Genomic DNA, 27,335 nt, shown 5'->3' with positions numbered 1-27,335 from the left:
TCCGGGCAGCCTGCCCTATAAAACATCTGGTGACACAAGACCTCGACTGTTTCAGCTAAATTTGCCCGCCGCAGTCGTAAAAAGTCTCTGGTCTAATGCAAGACAGAAGTGGCGTGACAGTCCGGGGCCAGACCAGCCCGATCCGGAGCACAAGTACAGGAGCCAGCGCTCAGTGTCTGCAGCCCAGGAGGCAAAGGGTCTGGTGTTTACCCTAACATCAGATAAACAGCACACAAATAATACATCAAACACACAGTCTTATTATAGACAATGCTAAACAGTCTGCTCCATTGGTCTAGAGAGAGCTGAGACCTTTCCAGGTAACACAGCAGGAAGCTCCGGCCCTCGATTAGCCAGCCACTCCTTCGTAAGCACACTGCCATCCATTGTCAGGCTGAGCAGTCACTCACATCAAACAGAATGCATTGTACACAAAAATGCTACAGCTTATGAGGGGAAGAGGGCTGTACTCTAAGAGAGATGTCTGTCCATATTTAATTTAATGCAGGCTGCTGCTGGGGTGGCTGGGACCGAGCAGATCAAAGGCCAGTAGCGTGCTGCTGCAACTCCTAACCACTTAGCACCTTTTCACTGCCTTTGATCTGATAATTAAGAGGCTACTCCAAGAGCAGGTGGCACTGATAAGTGTACCGCTAAACCAACAGCATAGTGCATAGACCGACAAAGTCCTGTTCTATAACCACAAATATACAACAGCACTCAGATTCATAAGGAGTCCAGCTCGTCCATAAGAAGTAAAACATTAGCTAGCTACGTGTAAATAGTGCAACCACTCCAGTAAATTACTAGGCAAAGATGAAAGTCATAATAGTCTGAGCCTGATGGAGGATGTTGACTGCTGAGAGCATGGAGACGAAACAGAAGACAGGGTGAGACAGAGGGGATTGTGGGAGAATAGGAGGGGGTCTGAAGGCTGGGGCATGTTGAGTTGCCCTGTCCATTACTGGATGTGCTGGGTGACGAAGGCTCCGGAGGCGGATGTGGACAGAGATCCCTGTTGTTTTGCTGGCCACAGAGCGACAGGAAGCAGAGGTGTGTACACTGTGTCATTACACGGGCTTTGAAGATGTCCCTGATCCAGAGTGGAGGCTCCACATTAAAACACATCTTAGGGGAATGCTCCTTACAACCTACAGTGAGGACGGACAAGGGGAAACACACTGCACACTTTGGGAATATATCTGTGAATCCAAGGGTGTAACTTTGGTTGAGAAGTGGGGGACACACAAAACAGGGGGTCTGTGGGTCCTTCGCAATGAAAAATGTTCTCGGTTTGAATCCCATTTCCTGTCTTTCTACAAATATGGTGTTAAGAAATTCAAGACAAATGTGTAGTGTATATAATGATTGTGCAAATGTATTTAGTATGAAATCCATGTCAACCTGTTTTATTTGTGGGTGGACCTCGCATCCTCTAGGGGGGTCCGGGGGCATGCTCCCCGGGGACGATTTTTTTTTTAAATGTTGAGGGGAAAACTAAGAGATTTATGGATACAGCTCTAAACACTCATATGAAAGAGAACTTTATATATTTCAATAATCAAAACATCTTTAGAATGTGATCACAAACAATAACAAATAATTTAAACTTGTTTATTTTTATTTTAAACTCCTCTCTCCTATCTTTATCTTATCTTTTGTTACCTAGTTAGCATTCTTTCTTTTTATTCATGCATATTTTAATAATCACTCCCCTTTAAACAATTTTTTGTTATTGTCCTATAGTAGCCTACACATTGGAATGATTTCTTACCTTATTTTTACAACTATATTAAATAGATAGAGGTGTGCATTGGAAATATGTGTTTAAGTTAACTATCTAATCACTTAGAGAGTCCTTTACCTCACTGAGCTGTAGTTATCAGAGCTCTCAGTCTGACAGGAGACAGGCTCCTTATATTCGTTAGCTCTGAGCTAGCACCAGATGCTAACAACAACAATCCCCGTGGCTCTCTCTCTCTCCCTCGCTCTCTCTCACTTGCTCACTCAAGCAAAATGCGCTCGTGCCACACACACATGACAGCTTGCGTCACATGTCCCCCCTGTCCCCAGTGGAAATTACGCCCATGTGTGAATCATCTTCTCACATGAGTAATTTGCTTGTCCCCAGATCATGTTCATTGACAACATTGGTACAATTGTTGCTTTCTGCTCTGCATAGCAAACACAGTGTGGTATTAGGTGATATTTATGCCTGTCACCAAAACTACATTGTATGGTATGCTCAAGTATGGCAGTGGCGAGCCGTGACTTTTATACCTAGGCCCTCTGACCGCCCGAACTTGTCATAAAGTCCGCGATAATAAAGCCAACCCATTTAGAGGGAAGATATGATTGGTCAATTGTACTGTCATTTGACATTAGCCTACTCTCTCATTGAGTTACTGTAGCTTGGCCCTCTGTGAATTCATAGCAGGACCACCAATCACCTCCTATCTTCACAGTGACTCGCAGAGATACAGTCTATGACAGAGACGAGTTTCTTTAATGTAACCCTTCACATTCCAACAGAAACTGAATAGGCAGATTCAAAGGATTTATTTGGAAATGTTATTTTAAATACAAGTAAATCAAGTTATTTTGGTAAAACTAAGGAAAAAATATTTTAAAAAAATGTTTTAAAATATTATTTTTTCTAGAATATCTTAGCCCCTCAGAGAGGGCCTAGAGGGCCCTGACGGCTCGCCACTGACTATAGGGAACTAGAACACTTGGTTTAGGTTAGGGATACATTGATCAGGTTAAAGGAGGGGAATGCTGTTGCAGGACTGTTGCAGGACACCATGAAACTCAAACTCACAACATGCTGGGCTGCTCAGCGGTTAGAGCTTGTAGCCCTTATGCAGTGACTGTTGCCTGTTAAGCCGTTTCAAATCCTGTGCCGGCTGAACATTTTCCTCCCCTCCTCACCCATTCACTTTATATCTAAAAAAATGCCCACAAAATATTAAAAATTAAATTAAAAAAAACTCACTACATTCCTTTCTCTGAACTCAACTCTTTTAATTTCCACCTTGCTAATTTATGAGAGGGGACAAGTCTTCCTACATTGAACATGAATGGTATTGGATCAACATTTTGATTGAGTGATATTTCCTAATGTGGATGTAAACCGCATGAAAATTACTAACCATGATTGTGTTGTTTTTTACCGCCTATTGCAATGTGTAACTGAGTCATTATTTTGTGAACTCTATTCGTTACATGGTCCTTCTTCTACAGTCAGCAAGTCAGTGGAAATCAATGGCTCAATGTCATTGAGATTATGACTCCTGTCTTAGTCCATGACAGGAGAGGACAGGAAGGACCTTGATCCACCCGGCACCCTTTTTGAAGTGAGGAAGGTTTTGCGGTGCACACAGTATGACAAATTAGGTAATTAGAGGCGATTCCAAGGAGAAGATATCAGCCACAGGTATTGAATCTGCATCCTCAGATGGCTTCCATAAATCACTGCTGTGGCCTTCCCCCCCTTGACAGTGAAGTATCCGAACTGGGGAGAGGTGCCATAGCTCTTTCTTCACTGAGGTCAACAACCCTCTCCGGTAGTCAGAGATAGGGAGTAGCATACAGGCTACAAACAGCAACATTTCTTATCAGTTGAGCTCATTGTGCAGTAGTCAAATCATAAATAGAATCGGGAGTGTGTTAATGATAATGCTGATAAACCAAAATATAAATTCCTTGCACACGCTGTACATCAAGCCCCACAAGCAGATAATTCTACTCCTTGCCCTGACAACTAGCAGCACATTGGTGAAAAAAGGTTTGGGGCAAAAAAGGGAAGGAGAGAAAAATAATTGGACTTCCCTCCCCATACCCCACCCCCGCCATCTCGACCACAGACATAATTAACACTGGCCTAGTCGGGAGGCCTGGAGTGAAAATCTGCTGTTTGTGCAAAAAAAATGACCAGAAACATATTGTCTCCTTTATATAGATGCATGAAAAAAATGCTGGTAGCTCTGTCCAATGTAATGAAGCCCTGTATAAAAACCTGGCAAAGTCATTCATTCATAAAATTCCAATGTGTGACTATTACTCTAATTACAGAGCACGTCGGCCCCAATTAGCCCACTGCTTCTACTCTGTTTCTTTTTTGATTAACGGAGCCCTGGTAATTACAGGTTTCATGAGAGGGGGGTTTTAAGGCATTAGCCGGCCCACACAGCAAGCTGTTAACTTCATCCGTGTCCTTCCACACTGCGCCTTCCATTCACCACTGCTTCATTCCTACTTTACCAAAGGCTGGGCTTTCTTCGTCAAGGTGTTGTCTTTGTCTCCTGTACCTACTTTCACCACAACGTGATTTAGCCCAGTCTCTATTATGTTTCATACTGAAGAGGAAAACAAATACATGGAGAAAAATAAAAAGAAAGAAAGTCATGGTGACAGGAGCAGGGCTAAGGCTATGGCCAGCACAGGCAGCATTGCCATGTGTTAATTACACATGTAAAGCCTATTATATCAGGAGAGGACACCTGCTGGCAGGGGAAATGAGGCCAGTGCCATCGGCCGCTGCATAGAGTCAAGCCCTCTCTCTGCTGGGGAGATGATAGCGCTCTGATTACATGTTTATACACTGCCAGGATTGGAAGGCGCACCTAAAATTCAAATCATTCTCCTGGGAGCCGTCACAGGTTGAAATTGAAATGTTCCAGGTTGAAGGGTCATCACTTAGAACGCTCAGCGGCCGCCGCCATGTCAGGTCAGTGTTTAAGGCAGATAAAGAGACCCAGATCAAGTGACGTGCTTTAAATGGCACTCACATACATCTGCCATTCACACACACAACATAGATTTATGTGAGTAGAATGTAACCCTTTAGTCCAGCTCAAAACTATAACCTGAACCAGAACCCAAGCCTAAACACAATTACTTACCTAATCCTAAAACTAAACAAGAGAGGTGAGAAGTAAAAAATACTTTTAATATTTTCCATCTTATCCTCTTGAAAACAGTAGCACCGAAATAAGCTCAAACACAGACACACTCACACACACCCTTCACAGTAACACACCTTTCTTTAAACTGTAGTGCTGCTCTGCTTCATCCATTTGTGTTCTGATCGCTGTTCAGATAATTCTTCTTATTGTCTGAAATTGTAATTATTGTCTTTCTACCAAAACACTGCAACTGTCTCAATGAACGGACAGCTGTTAGAAAATGTATCAACTGCTCAAAGTAAATTATTTACAATGATTTAGTGGGGTAAATATACAAATTAAAAGGAGTAAACATCATACTTTCATTTCCCTGACTGTACAGACAAACCTGTGAACTTTATAAGTAAATGAACAGAGATGGTAAAGGTGGACTGTGGATTGACATTCCCTTACAGCATTAACAGTTACCACTGTTAACAACAGAAGTGAAGTCCTCCCATCATGCCCGACTCTTCCTCGTGCTCCACTTCTTACAAAGCTGTGCTACGTTACAATGAGCTCTGGATTAAACTCGGTACCAAATGAGGCTTGCTCTTTGGAAGGAAATGATGTGATCAACTTCACACCCATCAGGGGAGCTTGTGTACATCTTGCCTAGGGTCTCACATCCTCATACATATTCAAAAGCCTTTCAGAGTTCATTATAAACTCACAAAATCTCCGCTCCTTCCTATCCTAGATAACCATGTTACATTCATTAAAAGGGAGGAATACAAAGCCTCCCCAAATTATAACGATACAAATTCCTCTTGCAATTAGAATGTAACTATTCACCGTCTCACATCTAGGTCTCGCATCAAAAAACATCAAACGCTAGCCTGCCTAATGGATGTCTCTCTACATCGCACAATTAACACTCAAGGACAAACAATAAAGGAGTGGGAATCATTGCTCTCTGATGTTCAGTTTTTTAAAAGTTATTTTTTGTCCTTCAAGGCCATTTGATATGCAGGTTTAAGACGTAAACACCTTTGTTTCCCTCTACCAAGAGGAGATGAGTGGGATACAATCACACAGACCTGTTCGCTGAAGATTTGTGTGACTGACACACTGCGGGACAGATTTGAATCACTAAAGCACACACATTCAAAATGACAGGTACAAAACCATACACCTGCTGTGAGGAGGGCTAGTAAACAATCTTAATTCAACAAATATTTCTAAAGCCATTCATAATTGTGATGCTGATAAATATAATATATGTATATATATATATATATATATATATATATATATTTAAATGGGGGATCAGTGTCCCTATGAAATGGGGCACTATCTTCGCCCCTGGCTGAGCCCCACATCCTTATTCATTATTATAATTACACATTTAATTTAGTTGTGTGCGTTTGTATTTATATGTGCGTGCTATAGACATCAGTGGCTTTTGAGCGATATCAGTAAACGTTTATACATAATTATTGTGAGAGAATGCACTTTTATCACCAAACTCTCCCCGCCCACGCAACGTCACAACAAACCAGCTCAGAGATTTCCGACTGTACGTGAAGGCAGCATTAATCTCAGCTGTAGATGCGCTCCTCCTGCTGCCCTTCCCGGCAGTGTGTCTGTGGGCAGGACGGTGTAATGAGCTGAAGAATCCCCAGTGTGTTATCATCATGTGTGAGCATTTCGGAGGGTGAGCAGCTATTCATGCTGTGTGGTGGTTTTAGATTAGATCTAGATTTTAGATCTGTGTTTTTTGTTACATGTTTTGAATTCCCCGTATTTGTAGCTCCTCGGACAGTCAAACAGGAGTTTCGTGGTAGCACAATGACACTTTTATAATTTTGTACTGGAGCAGCGAGAAATGTGCGGCAGAAAGGCTGCCTCTAGTGTCGTCTAAAAGCATCCGGCAGAGTCGGGAGCGGACATTTTTTACAGAAGCGAAGAGTAGGCCTACCGGGAGACGCAACATGTTTGAAGGAGCAGGGATCCCTCTCATCGGGATGGACATTGCCTGTCTGATCCTCGGTATGTACATCTAACCTGTATCCCGTCTGCTAAACCGGTCCTTTAATCCGTTTAATCATCAATAAATGCTTTACAAGGAGTGTGTTTAAGCAAGTCAATTGATTTACATACACGTCATGTAGTAGACACACTGTGAGACTTTAAGGAAGGCAGGAAGATGGAAAAAAGGCAACAAAGTCCCACCCTGTGTGTGTGTTTTCTTAAAGCCAAGCTATATTTTTAGCTCTGTGTTTGTAATGCAATCATAGCACAGAGACAAGCTGCAGGGCTGCTAAATGTCACTGACCAATCTGCAAACAAATAAGTTGAATACACCTTTTGTCTGTTGATATGCCATATGTGCCATATGTAGCCTATTTGATAAAGATAGACGTTTACACAGACATACACGCACACACGGGCACTTTGCTTAGTCAGTGTCCTCTGTCCTGCTGACTGTGCACCAATCATCACATTTAGTTTTGGAGCTGGCAGCAACAATCAAACCGCAAGGTGTAAACTTTTATTTCCAATGGAATGTCGTTCTGTCCAAAGTCTTCATTTATGTCTAGTTAATTCCTAGTTAAAGTCCTTTTGTTTAAGTTTTATAAACTCTATGATTTGTAAGGGAAATATGCATTTAAAAGGAGAAAAAGTAGAAACACAACAAAATTGAAAAGTAAAGGTAGAAACACCACAAAATAGAAAAGTAAAAGTTGTGCATTCAAAATTACTTAAATATTACTCCCGGTTAGTTTCTAAAGCAAAACAGATACATCCATTATGCCCCCGTTAAATTTTAGCTTATAATGTAGGCCTATATAATAATATTGGTTTATTACCAATAATGCATCAGTATTATGCAACATTTTACTTTTGTAGTACGTCAAATGTTTTTCCACTACTAGCCTACATATTGTTTTTTGTGGTTTAACTTAACATTTAACCACAATTTATGTTTACATTCATACTAAGCCTATTTACACAGTAATTCAATAATCAAATAAAGGTAGTTAGCCTTTCTAACGGCATAATTCCTAGCATATGATTTTTGCAATATTTCTCTGTTGTAATTGGAGGCCTCAAGCGGTGTAATTTAGTTTTTGTGCAACTCCAACAGGGTGATTTTCCTTTCTTGCAGCTAAATGAAAGCCACAAGAATCATAAGCACAAAGGGGAACTCCTGTGTCATGGCATCACATCACGTTTCCTGTGATTACATCTTAAATTGTTAGCATTTCCTAATAGTAGCTGTGGCTATAGTAGCTGTGGCTGTGGAGTTCTCTCTGCTTGTACATTTGGATGCTATGAGATGTTAAAAGTTGACAATGAGGTAGAATTGGTACTCACTATCTGCCTCCTTCTTTTTCACAGTTGGCCTTCCATTTTTTATCCTGACCCCTCAACACAACCCTTTTAAAAGGGGTTTCTTCTGTAACGATGAGTCCATCAGATACCCTCTAAAAGAGGATACCATCTCCTACCAGCTGCTGGGAGGAGTCATGATCCCCTTCACTCTTATCGTGGTGAGTCAACAAACGTCTTCTTCCTTAAGATCTCGGATCTTGACATGTCAATTGTTATGGTGAGTCATTGTTTTTTCTTCTTCCGCAGATCGTCTGTGGCGAGTGCCTTTCTGTTTACATGTCCCGCATCAAGAACCAGTCTTTGGGGACTAAGTATGTGGCGTGTGTGTATAAAGCTGTTGGGAGCTACGTGTTTGGAGCTGCTGCGAGCCAGTCTCTGACAGACATCGCAAAGTACTCCATCGGCCGCCTTCGGCCATACTTCCTGGCTGTGTGCAAACCAAACTGGAATAACATTAACTGCAAACCTGGGGGATACATTGAGAACTTCACCTGCACTGGAGAAACAGTTCTGGTAGATGAAGCCAGGTAATGTAATAAAGACTATACAAGTATTGTTTTCCCAGTCCTAGTTGTGCTTCTTGAAACTAATAAACTTGTTTTGATATGTACACTTAAAAGAGGTCCCCCTTAATCTTCTTCTTCATTTATATTATAACAGTGCTGATTTTGATCATTATTATAAATTAATGAAAAGTCACTTGATTATTGCAATGTTTCGTAATTTCATTTAGTTTCTCTTCTGTTTTCCTTTTGTAGACTGTCCTTCTTCTCAGGTCATTCATCCTTCTCTATGTACTGCATGCTGTTCCTTGTAGTAAGTACATCTATTCTACTTCAAAACACTTTTTTTGTCTAAATGTGACTTACATTTAAATGCTAAATAACTTTTTTTCACATAATTCTATTCAGCAAATGCGTTAGCTGCCAACACCTTTGTAAATATGGGTTTGGCCATATTTGACCCCACACTTTTTTTTGTTGCTATTCTTATATTGTGTCTGTTCTGTAGCTGTATGTTCAAGCCAGACTGAGGTCAGAATGGTCGAGGCTTCTGCGTCCCACCATCCAATTCTTCCTGATTTCCACTGCTGTGTATGTGGGTCTGTCCCGGGTGTCGGACTACAAACATCACTGGAGTGATGTGTTCGCTGGCCTCCTGCAGGGAGGGGTAGTGGCTACTCTCACAGTAAGTCTCATCTAATCATTACATATGCAAGTGAAAACACCGTGTTGGATAATTGGGAAAGCACCGTTTAGAAAAAGCGTGTTGGCCATGTTTGAATTCAAAAAGAGGTTAATGGTTTGAACTTGCAGTTTTTTTACTTTTGTTTTCCCTTTTAGGTTTTATAAATCATCTTAAAACACAGTGAATAAATGTGTCCTAAACTGTAAATACTATGTCAGCATTTTCCAACTGTTTATTGAAGCTATAGGATACAAGAAGATGTCTGATCTACTTTAATGATGTCATATATTTTCTCTTTGCAATTACGACCGAAGCTATAACAGAATAATGAGTTTTAATCATGCTGTATGTTTTCTGCAGGTGGTCTGCGTGTCTAATTTCTTTGAACAGCCAGTGGGCCCGGTGGTGTGCCAGGAGGAAGAAGCCACACACACCAGTTTACAGGAATACCCTGCTAATGGAAACCACTATGGCAGCACTTAGTGACTGAGGCCTCAAAAGACAATACTCTATGTGGCCTTTATTCCTTGAAATGATCACTGAGGTTCTACATTGGATCAGTAAACTGCAAGCGTTTGATGTTCACTGCTGGTTTCTGTGCATTTCACAAACACAGTTTATCTGTGGAGCCCACACTGCAGGCTCTAGCTGCTTCTTTCAGTGTGGTCTTTAAACTTTGCAAAGTGCACGAGAGCGGACAGCTCTTGCACTTTACTAAAAGTAGCCAACTTTCTGCCGAGTTTTGGGGTAAATCAAACGTAAAACAGTTGAATGACAAAACAAAATACAGCATGTTGGGTTTATTTTAGAGAAGGTGACTTTTTACAGTGTGAGCTTGTATGAAATGTGGTTTCTAGCGTCTGATGTTGCCATCATGAATGAATGAAATTCTTTTTGCCCAGAATATAATGAGTGTCTGTATGCGCTCTGCAAGCAGGCTTGTAGGGGTCTGGCACCTTTTGAACAAGAAAACCTGGATTGTCAACTCCAGGAACTGCAAATGGAGACTGGACTCAGAAATAATATATATTTTATGTTGATTTTGGCCTTAGTCAGATTGCTGCTACCTGCTGTCATGTCCCTTCCCTAATGTTATTTCATGTTAAAAAAAAATACAATGCATTGGTTTTTTTAAAGTTTGTATGAAGATGGTTTTATGTTTTGTCCACATAGACGCTTCAAACTGTTTTGTTAAAAGCAGAACTGTGGAAAATGTTTGAAAAAATAAAGAGAGCTTTGTTTTGCTTATTTGTTACAAAGAAGATTACTGTTGTGTCTGTAGAAAAAGCAAATGCTATATAATACAAGTGAATTAAGCCTTGGACAATGTACAACTGACTTTAAGGATGGCCTTACTTGCTACTGCAGAATAGCTGACTGTTGTTTTTCTAGTAACTGCAGACTGCAAATATGTGGTTCATTAACCAAATGAAGAAGTGGAAGGAACAAAACACTGCTTTGGGTGAGGAGTTTGTAGACAGACAACAGAAAACACATGCATGCAAATAAGCCTCTTCTGTTGCCATGAAAAATAACATGTTTCTGTTCCAAGCCTGGTTCCAAGTGGTATCATGTATAGGTGGTTAAGCATTACATCCTCACCCACTACTGTCTGAGTTGAGGATCCGCTTTAGAGTTTAAATCCTATTACAGTGACTGAGAGAACTAGGTTTGGTTAAGCACATAGTGACAGCAATAAACACACACTCATGAATCTCAACTTAAGTCTATAGGCTGATTATGTTTCAGCAGGGCAGTTAAGATTCTTCTGCTCAGTGTGTGTAGATGCACAGCCTTGCCTTGAGATAAGCACATTTTCAAAACGGCTTGACAGAAAAAGGATTTAAGTATTTACTGGAATCAATGTCAAACAGTACTGAACAACTAATATGATAACTGTGATGTATACAAATATCACAATGTGAAATATGCTAACAAAAACCGGATTCACAAGTTGAAAGACTAGTAGCTCTCAATTAAAATATGATCCCTGATGAAGTCTAAACACTGAATCAGCATTAAAACTGGGTTCATTTCATATCAGTCATATAAATCAACAATGACAAAACAGCTACCATAGTGCAGTAGCAACAGAGTATACTACAAGGGTATTAGTAGATATAATATCAGACAAAATAGGCTTTGTTTCAATGTTGTCTCATGTTGTCTTATTAGTTCAGTTCTTGATAAAGCGTCAGTTATTCTAAACTGACTATTCAGGAATAATGACAGGCATGTCATTTTTTAGGAATATGTGCATGTAGGATTTTCCCTTAAAGATTTGTCTCCTTTTATTGACTAAACTCCTGACCCTACCCTATCGAGAAAATTAGATTTAAAGGATAGACAGCACTACTGTATTAGGCTACTATCTAGATTATATGTATGTGCAACACATACAAATAACTGAGAAGTGATGTTAAAATAAGGGCACAATGCTGGGGACATTTCCTGGGGAGATGGGAAAAAAAGCCATTTAAATGCAATATATTCCTAGAAGTGAGTTTGAAGACTCCTGCATATCATTAAGTATTTTTCATGGGTAGTATATCCCTGACTTTAAATCTGCTTGTCTACTGAAACTGACCATGTTGCTGTAGATAACTACCACCTCCCCCACATCTAAAATGTGACCGTACATGTTGTCTGTGCGTCCAAAGAGCTCTCTCCTGTTGTCACGCTGACCTCGACAATAGTCTTTATTGAATGCAGCCCTATTCACTCACATGTCACATGTCTCACTTTATCTTGCCAGGCAGTGATGCCACTGGAGAAACAAGCCACTCATAATGCTCACTACACTTATATAGTAAGTAATAGTCTTTAAAAGGCATGGCACTGAAACATCAATTGATTTTCATCCTAAAAACACTTAACCAGCCATATTCTCGAGATAATGAATACTCAAATCAGCTCACACTACAGGATCCTAGGAACAGTATCAATTGTTAACAAAAGAAGACAAAGAGCATGTCTAATATTGTTCAACACAAAGGCTGCCTGAGAGACAAGAGCACCACACATCATCCCTCATGAGAAATGACCATGGCAACCAGTTTGTTTTGATGAGAAGATTTAACAAAACTTAAAGGATTCTTATTTTATCTGAGAAAATTGGTACAGTGGTGGATTAACGTTTTAAATAAGGTGACAAATTTACTCAAGAAGTCAACTAAGATCATTTCTACAGCCTTTGAAGCAAAAGGAGCATTAATGATTAAGGATTCATTTTTATTATATTATTTAATGTCTACATAACAGGAGAGATAGAGAGCTAAAGGGATCGAGAAGGGACTAAATGGCACTGCTACATCCTCCTGCTGTGATATGTGATCAATGTTGGTAAAATTAACATCCTTTTCAAAATAATCAACTGAAAACTTTCTACTAGAGCCAAATGCAGTCATCCTTCTGTCACTCATGTTATAATAATCTTTGGTAAGAGGCAGATACTATTGTCTCTTCTGTGTAGCTCAGTCTGCTTTTAGGCATTTACAGCCATCTACTGGTGAAGATATGAAGGTCACATATTTGAAGGACCAGACAAATCTATTCTCACTGTAGTCACTTTAAAAATTAGTTGTCGGGAGGACAGTCTCACAAGATTTCACACAGGACAGATTTGATGTGTGACAGCGTCACTGAATTTATTACCTATTAACAAACATTTCACCCAGTTTAGAAACGGGGCTTACAGTCCTTTCTTCCTCTGAAAACAGTGAGGAACAAAACAAACACTTGTCAAGTTTAAACACTAATTTTCCCAGTTAAATATTATGCTCTTGTGAACAACTTATTACAGTAAAGACGAGTTCAAGATGATGGCATGTAGATAAATATGCATATTACCTTTGTTTTGGTACACTGAAATACTCCGAAATAAATCAGATAACACCTTTGACGTGTTATTGATTAGACTTACTCTTCTGCCACTTGTGGAATCTGCTGTCAGGAATCCAACCTACATACTAGACTTACTGCAGTTAAGTGCACAATCAGAAGAATTTTACACCTCGGGAGGGTTGTAAAATTTTATTTGGAGAAATCTGTACATGGAGGTTCTGGCCTTCAGTGTGTTCACATATATAAGCGAAGTGGGGACACAGATAAAGAGAAGTGCTATCCTTTACTCAAAACTGGACAGGAAGTTCAGGACAACCTTCTTCAGTTTAGCGTCTGATCCTTCTGAGATCTGGCCGTCAACCCTGAAACAGACAACAGATCACGTCAAAAATCCAAACTTTCAAAATGTTACTTGAAACATTTTGTGGCTGTGAAATGTCTTACTTGATTGCACTGAGCAGATCCTGGTGCTGGCTGAGGACGTGCTGGAGGAAAGCCTTCTCGAACCTTGTGATCTTGCTGGGCTCCATTTTGTCCAGGTATCCTCTGACACCAGCGTAGATGACTGTGACCTGCTCCTCAATGGCCATGGGACCTGGAGAAAGTGGAGGAGACAGTTTATTATTGCATTTAAAAAAAAAGACATACCAGCGCAGCATTTCTTTTATACTTCTTGGAAAGCAGGAATTCTAAAAAGACAGACACTCACAGTACTGTCCCTGCTTGAGCAGTTCAGTGAGCCTGACACCCCTGTTCAGCAGCTGCTGTGTGGTAGCGTCCAGGTCAGAGCCGAACTGGGCGAAAGCAGCCACCTCACGATACTGAGCCAGCTCCAGCTTCATGGTACCGGCCACCTACAGAGAAGAAATACCATTATAAATATCGCAGGAGACGAAATGCAGGAATTGTTTTTATAAAACTGTAAACAGGAAATGTAGGTTCATGATAACGCAATGTCTGAATTAAAAAACTTAAATCCAGATGTTACCTGCTTCATGGCTTTGGTCTGGGCAGCAGAGCCTACTCTGGACACAGACAGACCCACGTTGATAGCTGGGCGGATACCCTTGTAGAACAGCTCAGTCTCCAAGAAGATCTACATATAACAGATAAGGATATTACAATTTAACAGCGTTATTACGAAGAATGTGGGAAATACCCAACCAAAACATGAATGACAGTTTTAGACATACCTGTCCGTCTGTGATGGAGATGACGTTGGTGGGGATGTAGGCAGACACGTCGCCGGCCTGGGTCTCGATGACGGGCAGGGCAGTGAGGGAGCCACCACCGAAGTTGTCGTTCATCTTGGCTGCTCTTTCAAGCAGACGGGAGTGCAGGTAGAACACATCACCAGGGTAGGCCTCACGACCGGGGGGGCGACGCAGCAGCAGTGACATTTGGCGGTAGGCAACAGCCTGAGAGGAGGGGGAGAAGACGTTTAAAATCACTGCACTTCTGAATACTGCCTCGATTTCTTTATTAATATCGATGGATCATTTTTCCAAATTCTAATGGAAGCTTAGAAAAAAACAAAAAAATCTAAATGCTGTCATTTTCCAGTTATGACAGTTTTACAAAATCAGACTTATTTTCTTCCTCTGTCCTCACCTGCTTGGACAGATCATCATAGATGATCAGGGCGTGCTTGCCGCTGTCTCTGAAGAACTCTCCCATGGAGCAGCCAGAGTATGGGGCCAGGTACTGCAGAGGAGCAGCATCAGAGGCGGTGGCAGAGACCACGATGGTGTACTTCATGGCATCGGCATCAGTCAGCCTCTTCACCAGCTGAGCCACAGTGGACCTCTTCTGTCCGATGGCAACGTAGATGCAGTATAGCTTCTTCTTCTCGTCAGTTCCTTCGTTGAAACGCTTCTGGTTGATGATTGTGTCGACAGCAATGGCAGTTTTGCTGAGGAACAGAGATGGATTTAAAGAGCATACTCACTGATGTTACATTGAACCCAAGTCATAAGCTCCCATTAATCCAGGGAAAAGTTGTGGGTCAAGTTACAAAGATAATAGTCTTTTGATGTATTTACCCAGTCTGCCTGTCACCAATGATCAGCTCACGCTGGCCTCTGCCGATGGGCACCAGGCTGTCCACAGCCTTGATTCCAGTCTGCATGGGCTCCCTCACAGAGATACGGGGGATGATACCAGGGGCCTTCAGACCCACACGCCTACGGATACTGGAGCCCAGGGGACCCTGAAAAATAATAATATTTTGTAAAAACATTGTTACTTATTATATGCATTATAACTTCAGTCATATTATACAACTTCTACTCTAAGAAAAGACAAGTCAAGTGACCTTTCCATCAATAGCGTTTCCCAGAGCGTCCACCACACGGCCGAGCAGCTCCGCCCCAACAGGGACATCCACGATGGCACCAGTCCTCTTCACAATGTCACCCTCCTTGATCAGCTTGTCGTTACCGAACACCACAACACCAACGTTGTCGGGCTCCAAGTTCAGAGACATGCCCTGCAAGAAAATAAAATATATATTTTACATTCTACCAGAATAATTGTTTTACAGTGGTTGCTTAGAGTTACATAAATATATGAAAAAAATGTATAAACAAAGCAAAACTGATCATTTAGGATTTTTTGGGTTTGATGGCATTGAAACATTAATGTGAGGAAAAAGTACATAATGTTCTTTCTGTTTTGTCAATTCAAGATAACCACTGTGTGGAAATAAACTTCTATAAATACAATAAGTTAACACTTCATGTCATTTTGAAAAGTGCATTTTTCCTGGAAAATAAATAATTGTATATTCTCCTTTAAAACAAACCTTCAGCCCAGAGGAGAACTCCACCATCTCTTCTGCCTGGACATTCCTCAGTCCGTAAACTCTGGCAATACCGTCACCGATGGACAGCACGCGGCCGGTCTCCTCCAGGTCAGCAGAGGTGTCAGCTCCCAAGATTTTCTCCTCCAGGATTGAGGACACCTCGGCTGTGCCTGTGAACAACAACACATGTTTATTGCTTAGCCACCATAAAAATGTGTGATGTAATTATTGTAACAATTATGCAACATAGTCTTGGATTATGCCAGATATATTCAATTAAAAACAAATCAAATTTAGGCAAAAAAAAAAAAATACCTTGATTGAATGTCAAAGATGTGACAGCTGTGATTTTAGTCAGTGTCTCTTCCATTCAAAGGTTATTTAAAAACATTACCCAAATTACCTCATTTTCCAGCAAACTATAAACTTAAATATGTACACAATAAATGAATGAATAATAGTAAACTTGATGTACAATAACTTGAAATAAACATGAAATGTGCCATTTATCATTTACAAAGAAATGTTAATGCAGTCTGTTATTATTGTATTCCTCCGTGCATGTGTGTTTTGTATGTATTGTGTATAAGCCTACTGTGGTCTACGTTATCCTCAAGACTTTAAAAAAGCATCTGTTTGTCCTGTTAATATGACAGCAATTAAAAGTCAAGCTCTGCAAACACAGTATCACCATTGACCTTCATAAAGTACCTTTAGGAGCTGACCTACAGTGTGGAGGCTAACGTTTCTGTCATGTTGTTTTTAGCTCACCTGTCTTCTGCAGCCATGGTCTGTGTGTGTGGAGGTGGTTGACCCCAACGCAGGCGACGGGGAGAGCCTTGGACACCTAATGTAACGACACACGGTTTGGATAAAGCGTTAATTTCAAATACAAGTTCAAAGATGCAGCAGCGACAGTTACAATGGGCACTTTAAAAGCTTAGCTAGTGCAGGTCTGTGCAGCGGAGAGTACATGCGCTGTCAGGCTTCCTGACCTTCAAAGCGTGGCTGAATGAGCCGTTAGCTGGCAGATAGCATTAGCTTAAGTGCTAACTTTAGCACCGCTTGCTGCAGGACGGGGACTGTCGTTTCACAAGGGCAACTTCAACAAACATATGAAATACACAATTTTCGAGGTTGTTAACGCGGATTACTGCTCAGGAGCGCTTATTAGCATGTAAAGCAACATTGTTAAGTCGATGACAAGTTAGCTAGCGGCCTTAACATTAACATTACCCTTCACGCCCACAGTCTTCACACTAATATAAAACAAAACTGCTGCAACATTAGATGTGGGTTGTATAGTTCAAATACTTACAAATCCAGACCTTCTGGGCAAGGTCCTGGCCAAAGCTGCTGCAACTCTCACGGATAACATTTTTGTCCTGTTGCTAATGACCTGTCCTCCACCACTAGCGGCTGCGACCTGGCTGAGTGAATGTAATGGCTGAATGAACTCTTCTTCTATTTATGTGACACTGACGTTACATTTCCTGCGTAATAGCTCAACCCTGCCCCTGCCGTCAGGGAGCAGGTACTGCTGCTATGTTTATCCCCAAAACTTTATTAATGACAAACCTGTCCGACTTTACTTCATAACCTTATCTTTGTTTGTCAAGGCAAGTACCAAAAGTGGAAAAATAACTCAGATAATTTACTTAAGTACAGTAGCAACACCACTGTGTAAAAATACTCTGTAAAGGAAAAGTACTGCATTTAAAAACACAAGTAAAAATATAGAAATACAAATAGTAACTAACCTTTAAAGCTTTCATTTTGTAACCTAGTAAAAGGATTACCTGAAATGATTAGAATATGCGATGTAATAAGGGTATAGGTGGGCCTGTAATAAGCTTAACTTCATCCCTATCGTACTACCATTTGTCACTACTACCATGATAAATATTCAAATACTAAAGCCTCCACTTAAGTCTATATGTCAAATGAACATTCAACAGCTGTAATGTTAATGTTGAGTTATTTTATTAAAAAAACTTTGTAAATTAGCATATAAGCATTTTGCATTTGAGCAATAATATAATTCAATTTACAAGATAAAATTGTTTGTCCTCAAAAAAAAGAAGAGAAAAATACAACAAGTAATACATGTAGGCAATATAAATAACCATAATAAATCCAACAGGGAATTATCTAGTGACTGAACATGGACATTATAGATGGACATTTGGACATGGACATAATAAAATGAAGGCATTCGGAAAAGCCTGGTTTAAATTAAGTCCTGATTTATATTTCTGAGCTCCCCTTATATTATTTGTGATGCATTTGAACGGGTAAAATACAAATATGTTTCATTGATTAGTTATTATCAAGGACACTCTTCAGACCAAAATGCCTAATTTTGTGATTTAAGCTTCCTAATGTGGAATTAATTAAATGTGAGTGCACATTATGATGCCTTACTATAACGTATATTTAATGTGTGCATACTTCAGATCATGCCTAATAACCACATACTGTATAAACTAATAACCTTGGTAAATATTGGTAAGTACTTTCCCAGCAGAAGGTAAAGGGGAATGAAGTTATGCATAATAACAGAAGGCATGTTCAACCCGCTGCAACATACCTCCTAAAAATGTACACTACCATCAACTATTTTATTTTTATCAGCCTATACTTCAGATCAAGTCTGATGACCAAGGTTAACCGAGAGGTAGCTGCAGCTTTTGTGTGAGGAGCCGCAACATCGCCCTCTTTTGCTCCGGACATAACATGACATGTCTGCTTTTCTGAACGACAACCAACCGAGGCAGACAGTCTTTCGTCGGGTTTGCCTGTGGTGCTAGTAGCCAGCCAGCAACAACCAGCCGCCTGAATGTAGATCCGCATGGGCTACTACTATTCTTTCTCTCCAAAACACCCAGCGGAATCATAAGATAAGGATCCCAGGATGGTCTTAGTGCATGTCGGATATCTGGTTCTTCCTGTATTCGGCTCAGTAAGAAACAGAGGTACGGTATTAATATTCATATCGATCCCAAACATGTGCCCTGTTTATCTTAATATTCACTGCAGCTGTTTGCTAGCTAGCTCGAGTTTAGCCCTTGGGTTAGCTCGTGTTAGCCAGCTTAAAATTAACGGTAACATTATTCGCAAAACGTGCCCGCAACGTAATACTACTTTATTGTTATTTACTTCCATTGAAATAAACCACCGAATAAAGTGGTTTGCCGAGCGTAATTCCGCGTATTTTAAGATAAATACCGCCGCTAAAGATAAGCTAACTGGCTCGTTGGCACAGGCTATGTCCTGGAACGGAAACATTTCTCACAAAGGATTTCACAGACACGGGGCGTGCTGTCGTAAATAGCCCATGTCAAAACTCATTCCCGAATAGACAATCGTGTCAGACAATGTCAATCTGAGATACATTTTTAGACTTGCGATTTTTATTTCAGTAACATAGCGATGTATAGCTGTTTTCCCTAGGCGCTATCGTGTATTTGCCGTGTAAAAATACCGCAAAATAGACGTAGCCTTTCTAGCCAGTCAGCTTATCTGTGCCTGGATGATGTCATTTGAAGATCATCTGCTTCTGCTAGCGCTCGTCGTTTTTCTACCTGGATTTTAGTCATTATTATTCGTGTTAATTGGTTAATGTACAAATCGATAAATAGGCTATTGTCCGGTCACCGTGGACTTCCTTATCATCAAAATATCAAACGCCTTTTTCATTATTTGGCAATTCAGCAGCTGTTTTGTTTGAAGCTTGCAGAAAGACCCGAGTATGCGGTCGCAGTTAAACAATGGTAAAGCTACAGTGTAACATTAATTTCACAACAGTGGCATCAATGATTTCATTGTGCTTTTATTTCTGTTCTTATTTCCCTGTTTCATAGTATGGAGGCTGGCTCTACATTCTGCATTTATCAGATCTTTGTCGTCCCCCCCATTGTGTAGCTAATGATCATCTGCTGCTGTGTGGTGTGGCGTGGCCTCTGCCTGTTCTCTGCATTTAGCTGTATTGTGAATCCCTTCTTCATTTCCTCTTTCCATCAGAAGACGACATTGGTATTAAAAAGCACCCCCTCCCAAGATGTTTTCAGCCATAGACTTTCTTTGTTAAGCAGACTAAAACAATAGCTAACAACTAGCACAGAGCACCTTTTTTGTCTTTTTCTGTCAAATTGCTGTAGCACTGAGTAAACATTTTAGCTCCTTTTTTAGATATCAGTTGAATGTCATTGTGTACCTCCCATCCAGTCTTGATAGACAACATGCTGTAAATTCCTGTAAAGTGGATACATTTTTGCATGATCTCAAATACGGCACTGCATTGTTGGACACCAGAATTTGGCTCATCTTCCTTCTCTTCACACAAGGTGCAATGTACATGATAAAAGTGACCTTTAATTATAAGAAAACACATGCAAATTGGAACCATATGCATGCAATTATTGTTAAAAACCTGCATTCAAGCCAATGCTGTTACGTGATCACTTGAAACGATTGAAGGTACACTGCACCTGCACACAACAACCTGCCATAACTGTCTCCATTTTTGTGTAATCCTTTTTGTTCCCTTTGCAAATTTCAAGCTTTGAATCACACTGAACTGTCAGGGCTGTTTGCCCCTTATAGACAAATGAAACTCTAAACATTTACATAAGCAAAACATGCTCACTGGTGGTTCATCACTTCCCAATTTTCCCCACTAACATAAGGCCAAAATGCTATCCATTTCACAGGGATGCCTATTTTCCTGCACTGCTAAAGAGATCCTCTATTAGTAATAACGTCTTTATTGTTTGGTTGTGGTCTCTCTTTACCTTTTGTTCTTGTATTAGTACTTTCAATGCATGGTCACATTTATGATTCATAGTTTTTTGTTTTTGTTTTTTCTACATTGACTAGTGAAAATCCAATGTAATCTTTCTGTAGTAAAGATGTACCCTGCTGTACTGAAATCATGTGCTGTAGCCAACACGTCTGCTCATTGGATGCTGCTTTTGTTCTTTTTAACCCTATATGGAGCATGGTGGGCCTTGCCTTCAGTCTATGTTGTTTATTTTTGTTGCATGGATTTATACTATTATTACAAACAAACAAGAAAAAAAACACAAATTCCACATAACTAATATTTTCAATAAAGAATATAGTGTTTTTCCTAACCTTCAGTGTGCTTCTTGCTGATTTCCATTTATTGTCCTCCCTCTCCCTTGTCCCTACCTGCCCCCCTCCACCCCCACCCACCTCCTCTCCCACTGTGACAAAGATAGACAATTTCCACGCTTCCTCCATCACAGGGCCTGAATGAGTCTATCTGCTGTCATTCATGGTGATCGTTTTTCACTGAGACACTTAAAAACGCAGTGTGCTACTTACAGTGTAGACTTGGGCCTTTGACCCACGACAACAAGGTCATCTCTTGTCTGCCCGGCAACACTGACAACCTGAAAATATAGCTGGAAGGTCATACTGCTTGTCTTCGCTGGGTGTGTTTTAAAATCATACTGCGTTTTTCAAGTGTACTCCTACTAGTAAATGCAATGTAGACTTTGCCTATATCCTCATGATTTAAAACATATTTTTACTGTTTACATCAGAATACTCTGCCTCTTTTTACACTGTTGAAGCTGATTAAATTGTGAAAAACGGTACTGGAATATTAGTGCGCAATTGTAATGTCTAAACTCTTTCAAATTCACTGCTTCGGTTTTTGCCAGATGTATATAACAGAGTGCATTGAAACCTGCTCCTCTGCAAACCTATGATGGCTTTCTTTAACCAGGATTTCTGCAAAAGTTCTAAAAAGCAACATTTGTTATTAATATCTCAGCATTTCCATAATCAAAAAAGTATTTTTGAAACATAAGCACGTTATTAAAACCAGATTGCACCACAGCACAAGTTAGTCTAGTTTTCTGACTGTTCAGTTTCCACAGCAGTCTCTTCACTGCAGCTGCCAAATAGCTGTGGTTGGAGAGAGTTAAAAAAAGTATTCAAGCTATTTCCTCTACTCCTGAATGTTCGTATGGGAGAAAAGCAAATACAGCTACACTGGATGTGTAAGACACAAATAACAAGTAGGTTTCAGCTAGGCGCAGATGTATAAAATGTGATTTTATGGTGTGGTATCATTTTAAAGATTGAGAGAATTGTTCTTTACGATTATAAAGATAGTTACCTAGCACCCAGCAGTTTAATATTTCTCATAATGACAGCCAGGTACTAAAGGTTTTACTCAGGGTGCACTGACCCACTGTCGGCTGCAGAATTGACAAGAACCGAGCTGCGTTGAAGACCAAACACTGGTAGATTTCATCTGATCTGATCCAGTTCGCTTGTCTGTGAATCAGAAGACCAGGACTCGATCCAGAGGTCGGAAATGCAATAAAAGAAAGGAAAGCTTGCGTATTGTGTGCAGGACCCAAAAATGGTTGTCATGTTCATGGTACTTGTGGTAACCATCATTTCCCCACCCCCACAGAAGTATTTTTCACCCTAGGTAAGATGTAGGGCATCATTAACATGCTATATCACACACACACACACACAGTGACACAACATTTCATCCACAATTAATTCCACCTAATCTCTCCACCCAGGTGCCTGACAACTTCTCCTTATCCTCCACAGGATCGCATTTCAACCGGCAACAGCAGCAGCAGCACAGCCATGCTACCTCTTGCCGGCACTTCCAGTTAGGTCCTCAGGCTCCGCTGCCCATGGACTTCCCCATGCCCCACCCAGGGCAGCCACAGTCAGGCATTAACCCCCACCTGGCCCCTCCTGGCCACCAGCTTGGCCCTCCGCTCCACCCGCCCCTCAACCCCCTGCCCGGCCCCCAGTTCCAGGACATCCCTGCCCCTCCCTTCCTACCTCAGGCATTACACCAGCAATACCTCCTCCAGCAGCAGATCCTCGAGGCCCAGCACCGACACATCCTGCCACCTTCCAGGTATCCACACAGGTTACCAGGGAAATAGCATGACTTAATGGTCACCTATTATACAAAATCCACCTTTTCATGTATTTTATACATAAACATGTGTCCCCTCTGTGTAAAGAGATTCTGAAAGTTTCAGGAAAAAAGAGTCTCCCTCTTGTTGTCCTGATCCATTTATATAAAAACCTGTCTGAAAATGAGCTGATCAGATTTTGGACACTTTATGACGTCATAACGATTTTTTGGCTTGTGTAACCATTAGCCAACAACCAACCGAGGTAACCCCCACCTTATCACCTGAATCTCCTCCTAGAGCACCATTTGCCGCTTTCACACCAAGTACTTTGCGGTACTTAGTTCCCGGTACTTAGTTCCGCCGAACTCTTTAGTTCCTGGAGCTGTCCTAGTAGATCGCGTTCACACCGGAATAAGTCCCTGAGGGAGGATTACGCAAATGAAGCCGCTGACGTCTCTTCTTCTTCTTCTTCTTCTTCTTCTTCTTCTTCTTCTTCTTCTTTGGGTTTAGGGCAGGCCGCAAACAACTTCACGGCGTATACTGCCACCCGAAGTCCCGGAGTCCCCCGGAGTTGGGGACTGGCTTCAGTAGAAGCTGCTGGTTAGCGTCTTCCGAGTAAATCGCCTGAAGCACCGACACCTCCTCATCACTCCACTGCTCCTATGTTTTCTGTTGTGTTGCCATAAGTTAGTCTCTCTCAGTTGGTGCGCCGGGCTAATAATGCTAATGCGAGCAAATAAAATGGCGGCATCACAAAACTTTTTGGAGTTTTACGGGGTGTGGTTTGCAATTCGCCCAGCCAATCAGAAATTGGTAGTGTGTCCGACACATCCACAAACCTTTTTCTCCCCAGGAAAGTCCCTGCGCTCTAGCAGGAACTATCTGGAGTTGAAAAGGTTGGCGCGATCTAAGTTCTAGTTCCAGATCTTTTTGTTGTGAACGCAAAATCCCAAGAACTATCAGAACTATTCCTGGGAAAAGTACTCCGGTGTGAAAGCGCCTATTGTGTTATTTTTAACCAAATATCTCTCAGAGGGGAGTGGCTCCTTATTTTCATCTAAAGTGTACATAAAATATGTATTTGTACACAGGGGAGACACATTTCTCTAAGACTTTCAAAGTCCTTTTTTCTCAGAGGGAGAACAACAGGACTAGGTAAATATATTTTTGGACAGACTTTTACTCGACTAGTCTAAAACCTGTGAAATACTGCAGTATTGCTAAAAAACCGAACACATTGGTAATCGGTTGTTGGTTGGCTCCATTGGGGGTGGAATAGTGGACTTAGAGGAGGATCTCGTGGTAAACGGCGAAAGTGTGGTTCATGAAACGCCATGAATCAAGGGCCATGAATCAAGGCGGCTTGAGAAATCAAGGACCTCGACAGGATCATCTAGCGCAAGTGTGGCCTTATTCAGGGACTCCCTCCTAATGCGTTTACTTCGGCGACTGCAGAGAAGAAGAAGAAGAAGAAGAAGAAGAAGAAGAAGAAGAAGAAGAAACCCAAATCCCGTCCGGCGTTTGTTGAAGTGCCGCATATGACGGTGGGCTTCAGGGCCTCAGGGGGCCTCAACCCCTGACCGAAGTCATCTTCGACGACCAATCGCAGAAGGCTCATTTAGCGGACTTCGTGGCTGTGGAGGAGTAGTGAGGTGACGAGGATACAAAAGACAACACAACGGTATTCAATCAGAGAGAGTCAACCACGCGGCCCGATTATTACGATTACGCTCGTTTATTTTACCGCCGTAGTGTTTTGAAAAACCTCAAAATGCCCCACACCAAACGTTAAGCGGGTCGGTTAGTCTTTAACCATCACACAGGCTGTGTAGGTGTTTGGAAAAAGAGGGGTCCTTTCAGGGACGCGAGATCGTCCTTGATAGACCTCAACTTTTCCAACCGCGCTAGATTCAAGATCAAGGTCTAGAAAAACAACACTTGCGTTTTAGGGTTCTTGATAGTCTTGATAAGGACCCTTTTCATGAGGCCACACTTTCGCGGATAACACAATAAAAATTGGTTTATAGAGAGTCTCCCCTCACCGAGGAATAAAAGTAGATTTCATTTCTGTCTCTTAGTCGTGAAAACTTTGTCCCGACTTTGTCTCCCCCGAATACCTACGACGTTTACCCACTAAGACAAACCATAAAGCTTCGGTTTGTGAAAGTCTCTGTCGTGACACAAAACATTATATTGACTCTGGATATGATAAACTACTTTTGTTTCATATTATCCCCTTGTAAAATTTATTTATTTTTTATTGTACAAGGACCAAACGCAGTACGGTCTCGTTGTCGTCATCCATTAAGGCTAGCCACTTCTTTTTTATTAGGGGAAAGAGTAAAACTGCAAGTTGGTTACCGTCTTTAACGTCGGAGAATTTTTATACCAATAAGACGAAAACGACAGGATATAGGAGTATGTAACTTATAGTAAACCCGATAATTGACCGTAGAGGAACCTTGATCCTAGGGCGTGTGTATAAAGTTACAAACGCTGTAAAATTTCTGGTCCGTTTAACCAATTAGAACTTTTAATGGTTACTTATTTATTGCTTTATAGTAATCAAGTTAAGATGATCGGAAGTGCAAGAAAAGTGCTCCTAAAAGACTTAACGAACCAACAAACAGAGCCATCTGGCGTGGGTCTTCGGCTCAAGGAAGTGGTCGGGTGTCTGACGCCGGGCCGAAACTCAAACGATGTGGAGAAAGAGGTACAGGGGGGGTCTGGACACCACGTCGTCGGGGTCGATGGACCGACTCCCGTTCTGAGCCATTTCGAGACTATTATCAAATAAAACAGAAAATCACCTACTCTACCATTTTATTAGTAAGGAAGTCTCATGGTTTAATAAATGTAAATTCGTAAAGTATGAACATAATGTTAAGAAGTAACAGTCGCGTTGTGTAAAATAAAATAAATTAGAAATAAACCGTCCCTGTTACGTGTCATTACTTGTTGAATTTTATTTAAGTTTACATAGTTCGCATAAACTAAGTTAAACCACAAGTTTTTCCGGGTTTCTGCTTAGTTGAGGTAGGACCAGTAATATCGTTATTTGGAGGTACGTGTTATTTTACTAATGGTTTAGGAAAAAAATAGCCTTTAATTTCGAAAACGCTTACTACATTCAATCTAAAGGTGTGGTGTTTCCTGCAGAACAGATTGAAACTCGTAGTAACCACGTTTTCACTCATTAAATATTAACAGTTTATAAACGACCACACCTTTAGATGAATGTAGTAGGCGTTTTCGAAATTAAAGGCTATTTTTTTCCTAAAACCATTAGTAAATAACACCGTACCTCAAAATAACGTTTACTGGTCTTACCTAACTAAGGCAAAACACGAGAAAAACTTGTGGTTTAACTTAGTTATGGCCGAACTATGTAAACTTATAAAATTCACAAGTAATGACACGTAACAGGGACGGTTTATTTGCAATTTATTTATTTTACACAACCGCACTGTTATGTCTTTAACATCAACTTGTCATACCTTTAGATTTACATTATTTAAACATGAGACTTCCTTACTAATAGAAATTAAAGTAGGTGATTCTCTGCTTTTATTTGATATAGTCTCGAATGGTCAGTACACGGAGTCGGTCCATCGCCCCGACCGGGACGTGGGTGTGCCGGACCCCCCCCTGTACCTCTCCACCTCGTTTGAGTTTCGGCCCCGGCGTCAGACACCCCGACCACTCCTTGAGCGGAGACCCCACGCAATGGCTCTGTTTGTTGGTTCGTAAAGTCTTTTAGGAGCACTTTTCTTGCACTCCGATCCTTAACTTGATTACTAATAAAAAGTAATACATAAGTAAACATAAAAGGTTCTTAATTGAGTTAAAGGACCAGAAATTTACAGGTTTTGTAACTTTATACAGGTAGATCAAAGGTTCCTCTTACGGTCAATTATCGGTTTACCTATTAAGTTACTAACTCCTATATCCTTTGTCGGTTTTCGTCCTTATTGGGTATAAAATTCTCCGACGTAAAGACGCGCTAACCAACTTGCAGGTTTTATCTTTCCCCTAATAAAAAAGAAGGTGGCTTAGTTAATCGGGATGAATTGACAACGAGACGTACTGCGTTTGTCCTTGTAATAAAAAACATAAATAAATTTTTCCAGGGATAATATGACAAAAAGTAGTTATATAATATCCAGAGTCAATATTATGGTTTTGTACGAGAGACTTCACAAAGCCGAACTTATGGTTTGTCTTAGTGGGTAGACGTCGTAGGGTATTCGGGGGAGACAAAGTCGACAAAGTTTCATCGACTAAAGA

At 40.9% G+C, this 27,335-nt stretch overlaps 3 protein-coding genes across 3 annotated transcripts in view; 2 read left to right on the top strand and 1 right to left on the bottom strand.

The window, feature by feature from the left end:
* The first annotated feature begins 6,511 nt into the window (after positions 1-6,511).
* Positions 6,512-10,728, top strand: plpp1a (phospholipid phosphatase 1a). The gene is made up of 6 exons (XM_010781568.1): positions 6,512-6,938; positions 8,292-8,443; positions 8,532-8,812; positions 9,044-9,101; positions 9,297-9,473; positions 9,834-10,728. The coding sequence occupies exons 1-6, from the start codon at positions 6,881-6,883 to the stop codon at positions 9,954-9,956; spliced, it is 849 nt and encodes a 282-aa protein (XP_010779870.1). The 5' UTR covers positions 6,512-6,880; the 3' UTR covers positions 9,957-10,728.
* A 2,366-nt stretch (positions 10,729-13,094) lies between these two features.
* On the bottom strand, positions 13,095-17,570 carry atp5fa1 (ATP synthase F1 subunit alpha). The gene is made up of 11 exons (XM_010781566.1): positions 17,438-17,570; positions 16,891-16,966; positions 16,120-16,289; positions 15,631-15,804; positions 15,359-15,525; positions 14,928-15,228; positions 14,510-14,734; positions 14,305-14,412; positions 14,026-14,170; positions 13,761-13,911; positions 13,095-13,678 (listed from the first exon to the last, which is right to left on the bottom strand). The coding sequence occupies exons 1-11, from the start codon at positions 17,495-17,497 to the stop codon at positions 13,600-13,602; spliced, it is 1,656 nt and encodes a 551-aa protein (XP_010779868.1). The 5' UTR covers positions 17,498-17,570; the 3' UTR covers positions 13,095-13,599.
* A 1,207-nt stretch (positions 17,571-18,777) lies between these two features.
* The window catches only part of ark2cb (arkadia (RNF111) C-terminal like ring finger ubiquitin ligase 2Cb), a 15,503-nt gene continuing 6,945 nt past the window's right edge, over positions 18,778-27,335 (top strand). The window contains exons 1-2 of the mRNA XM_010781570.1: positions 18,778-19,094; positions 22,723-23,056. Of these exons, the coding sequence (XP_010779872.1) occupies positions 19,034-19,094; positions 22,723-23,056 (395 nt within the window). The 5' untranslated portion in view covers positions 18,778-19,033. The remainder of the gene's footprint in view (positions 19,095-22,722; positions 23,057-27,335) is intronic.

The sequence above is a fragment of the Notothenia coriiceps genome, unplaced genomic scaffold (genome assembly GCF_000735185.1).
Source record: "Notothenia coriiceps isolate Sejong01 unplaced genomic scaffold, NC01 NC01_scaffold00023366, whole genome shotgun sequence".
In the NCBI taxonomy this organism is placed as follows: Eukaryota; Metazoa; Chordata; class Actinopteri; order Perciformes; family Nototheniidae; genus Notothenia; species Notothenia coriiceps.
This window is presented reverse-complemented; position numbering and strand designations above follow the sequence as displayed.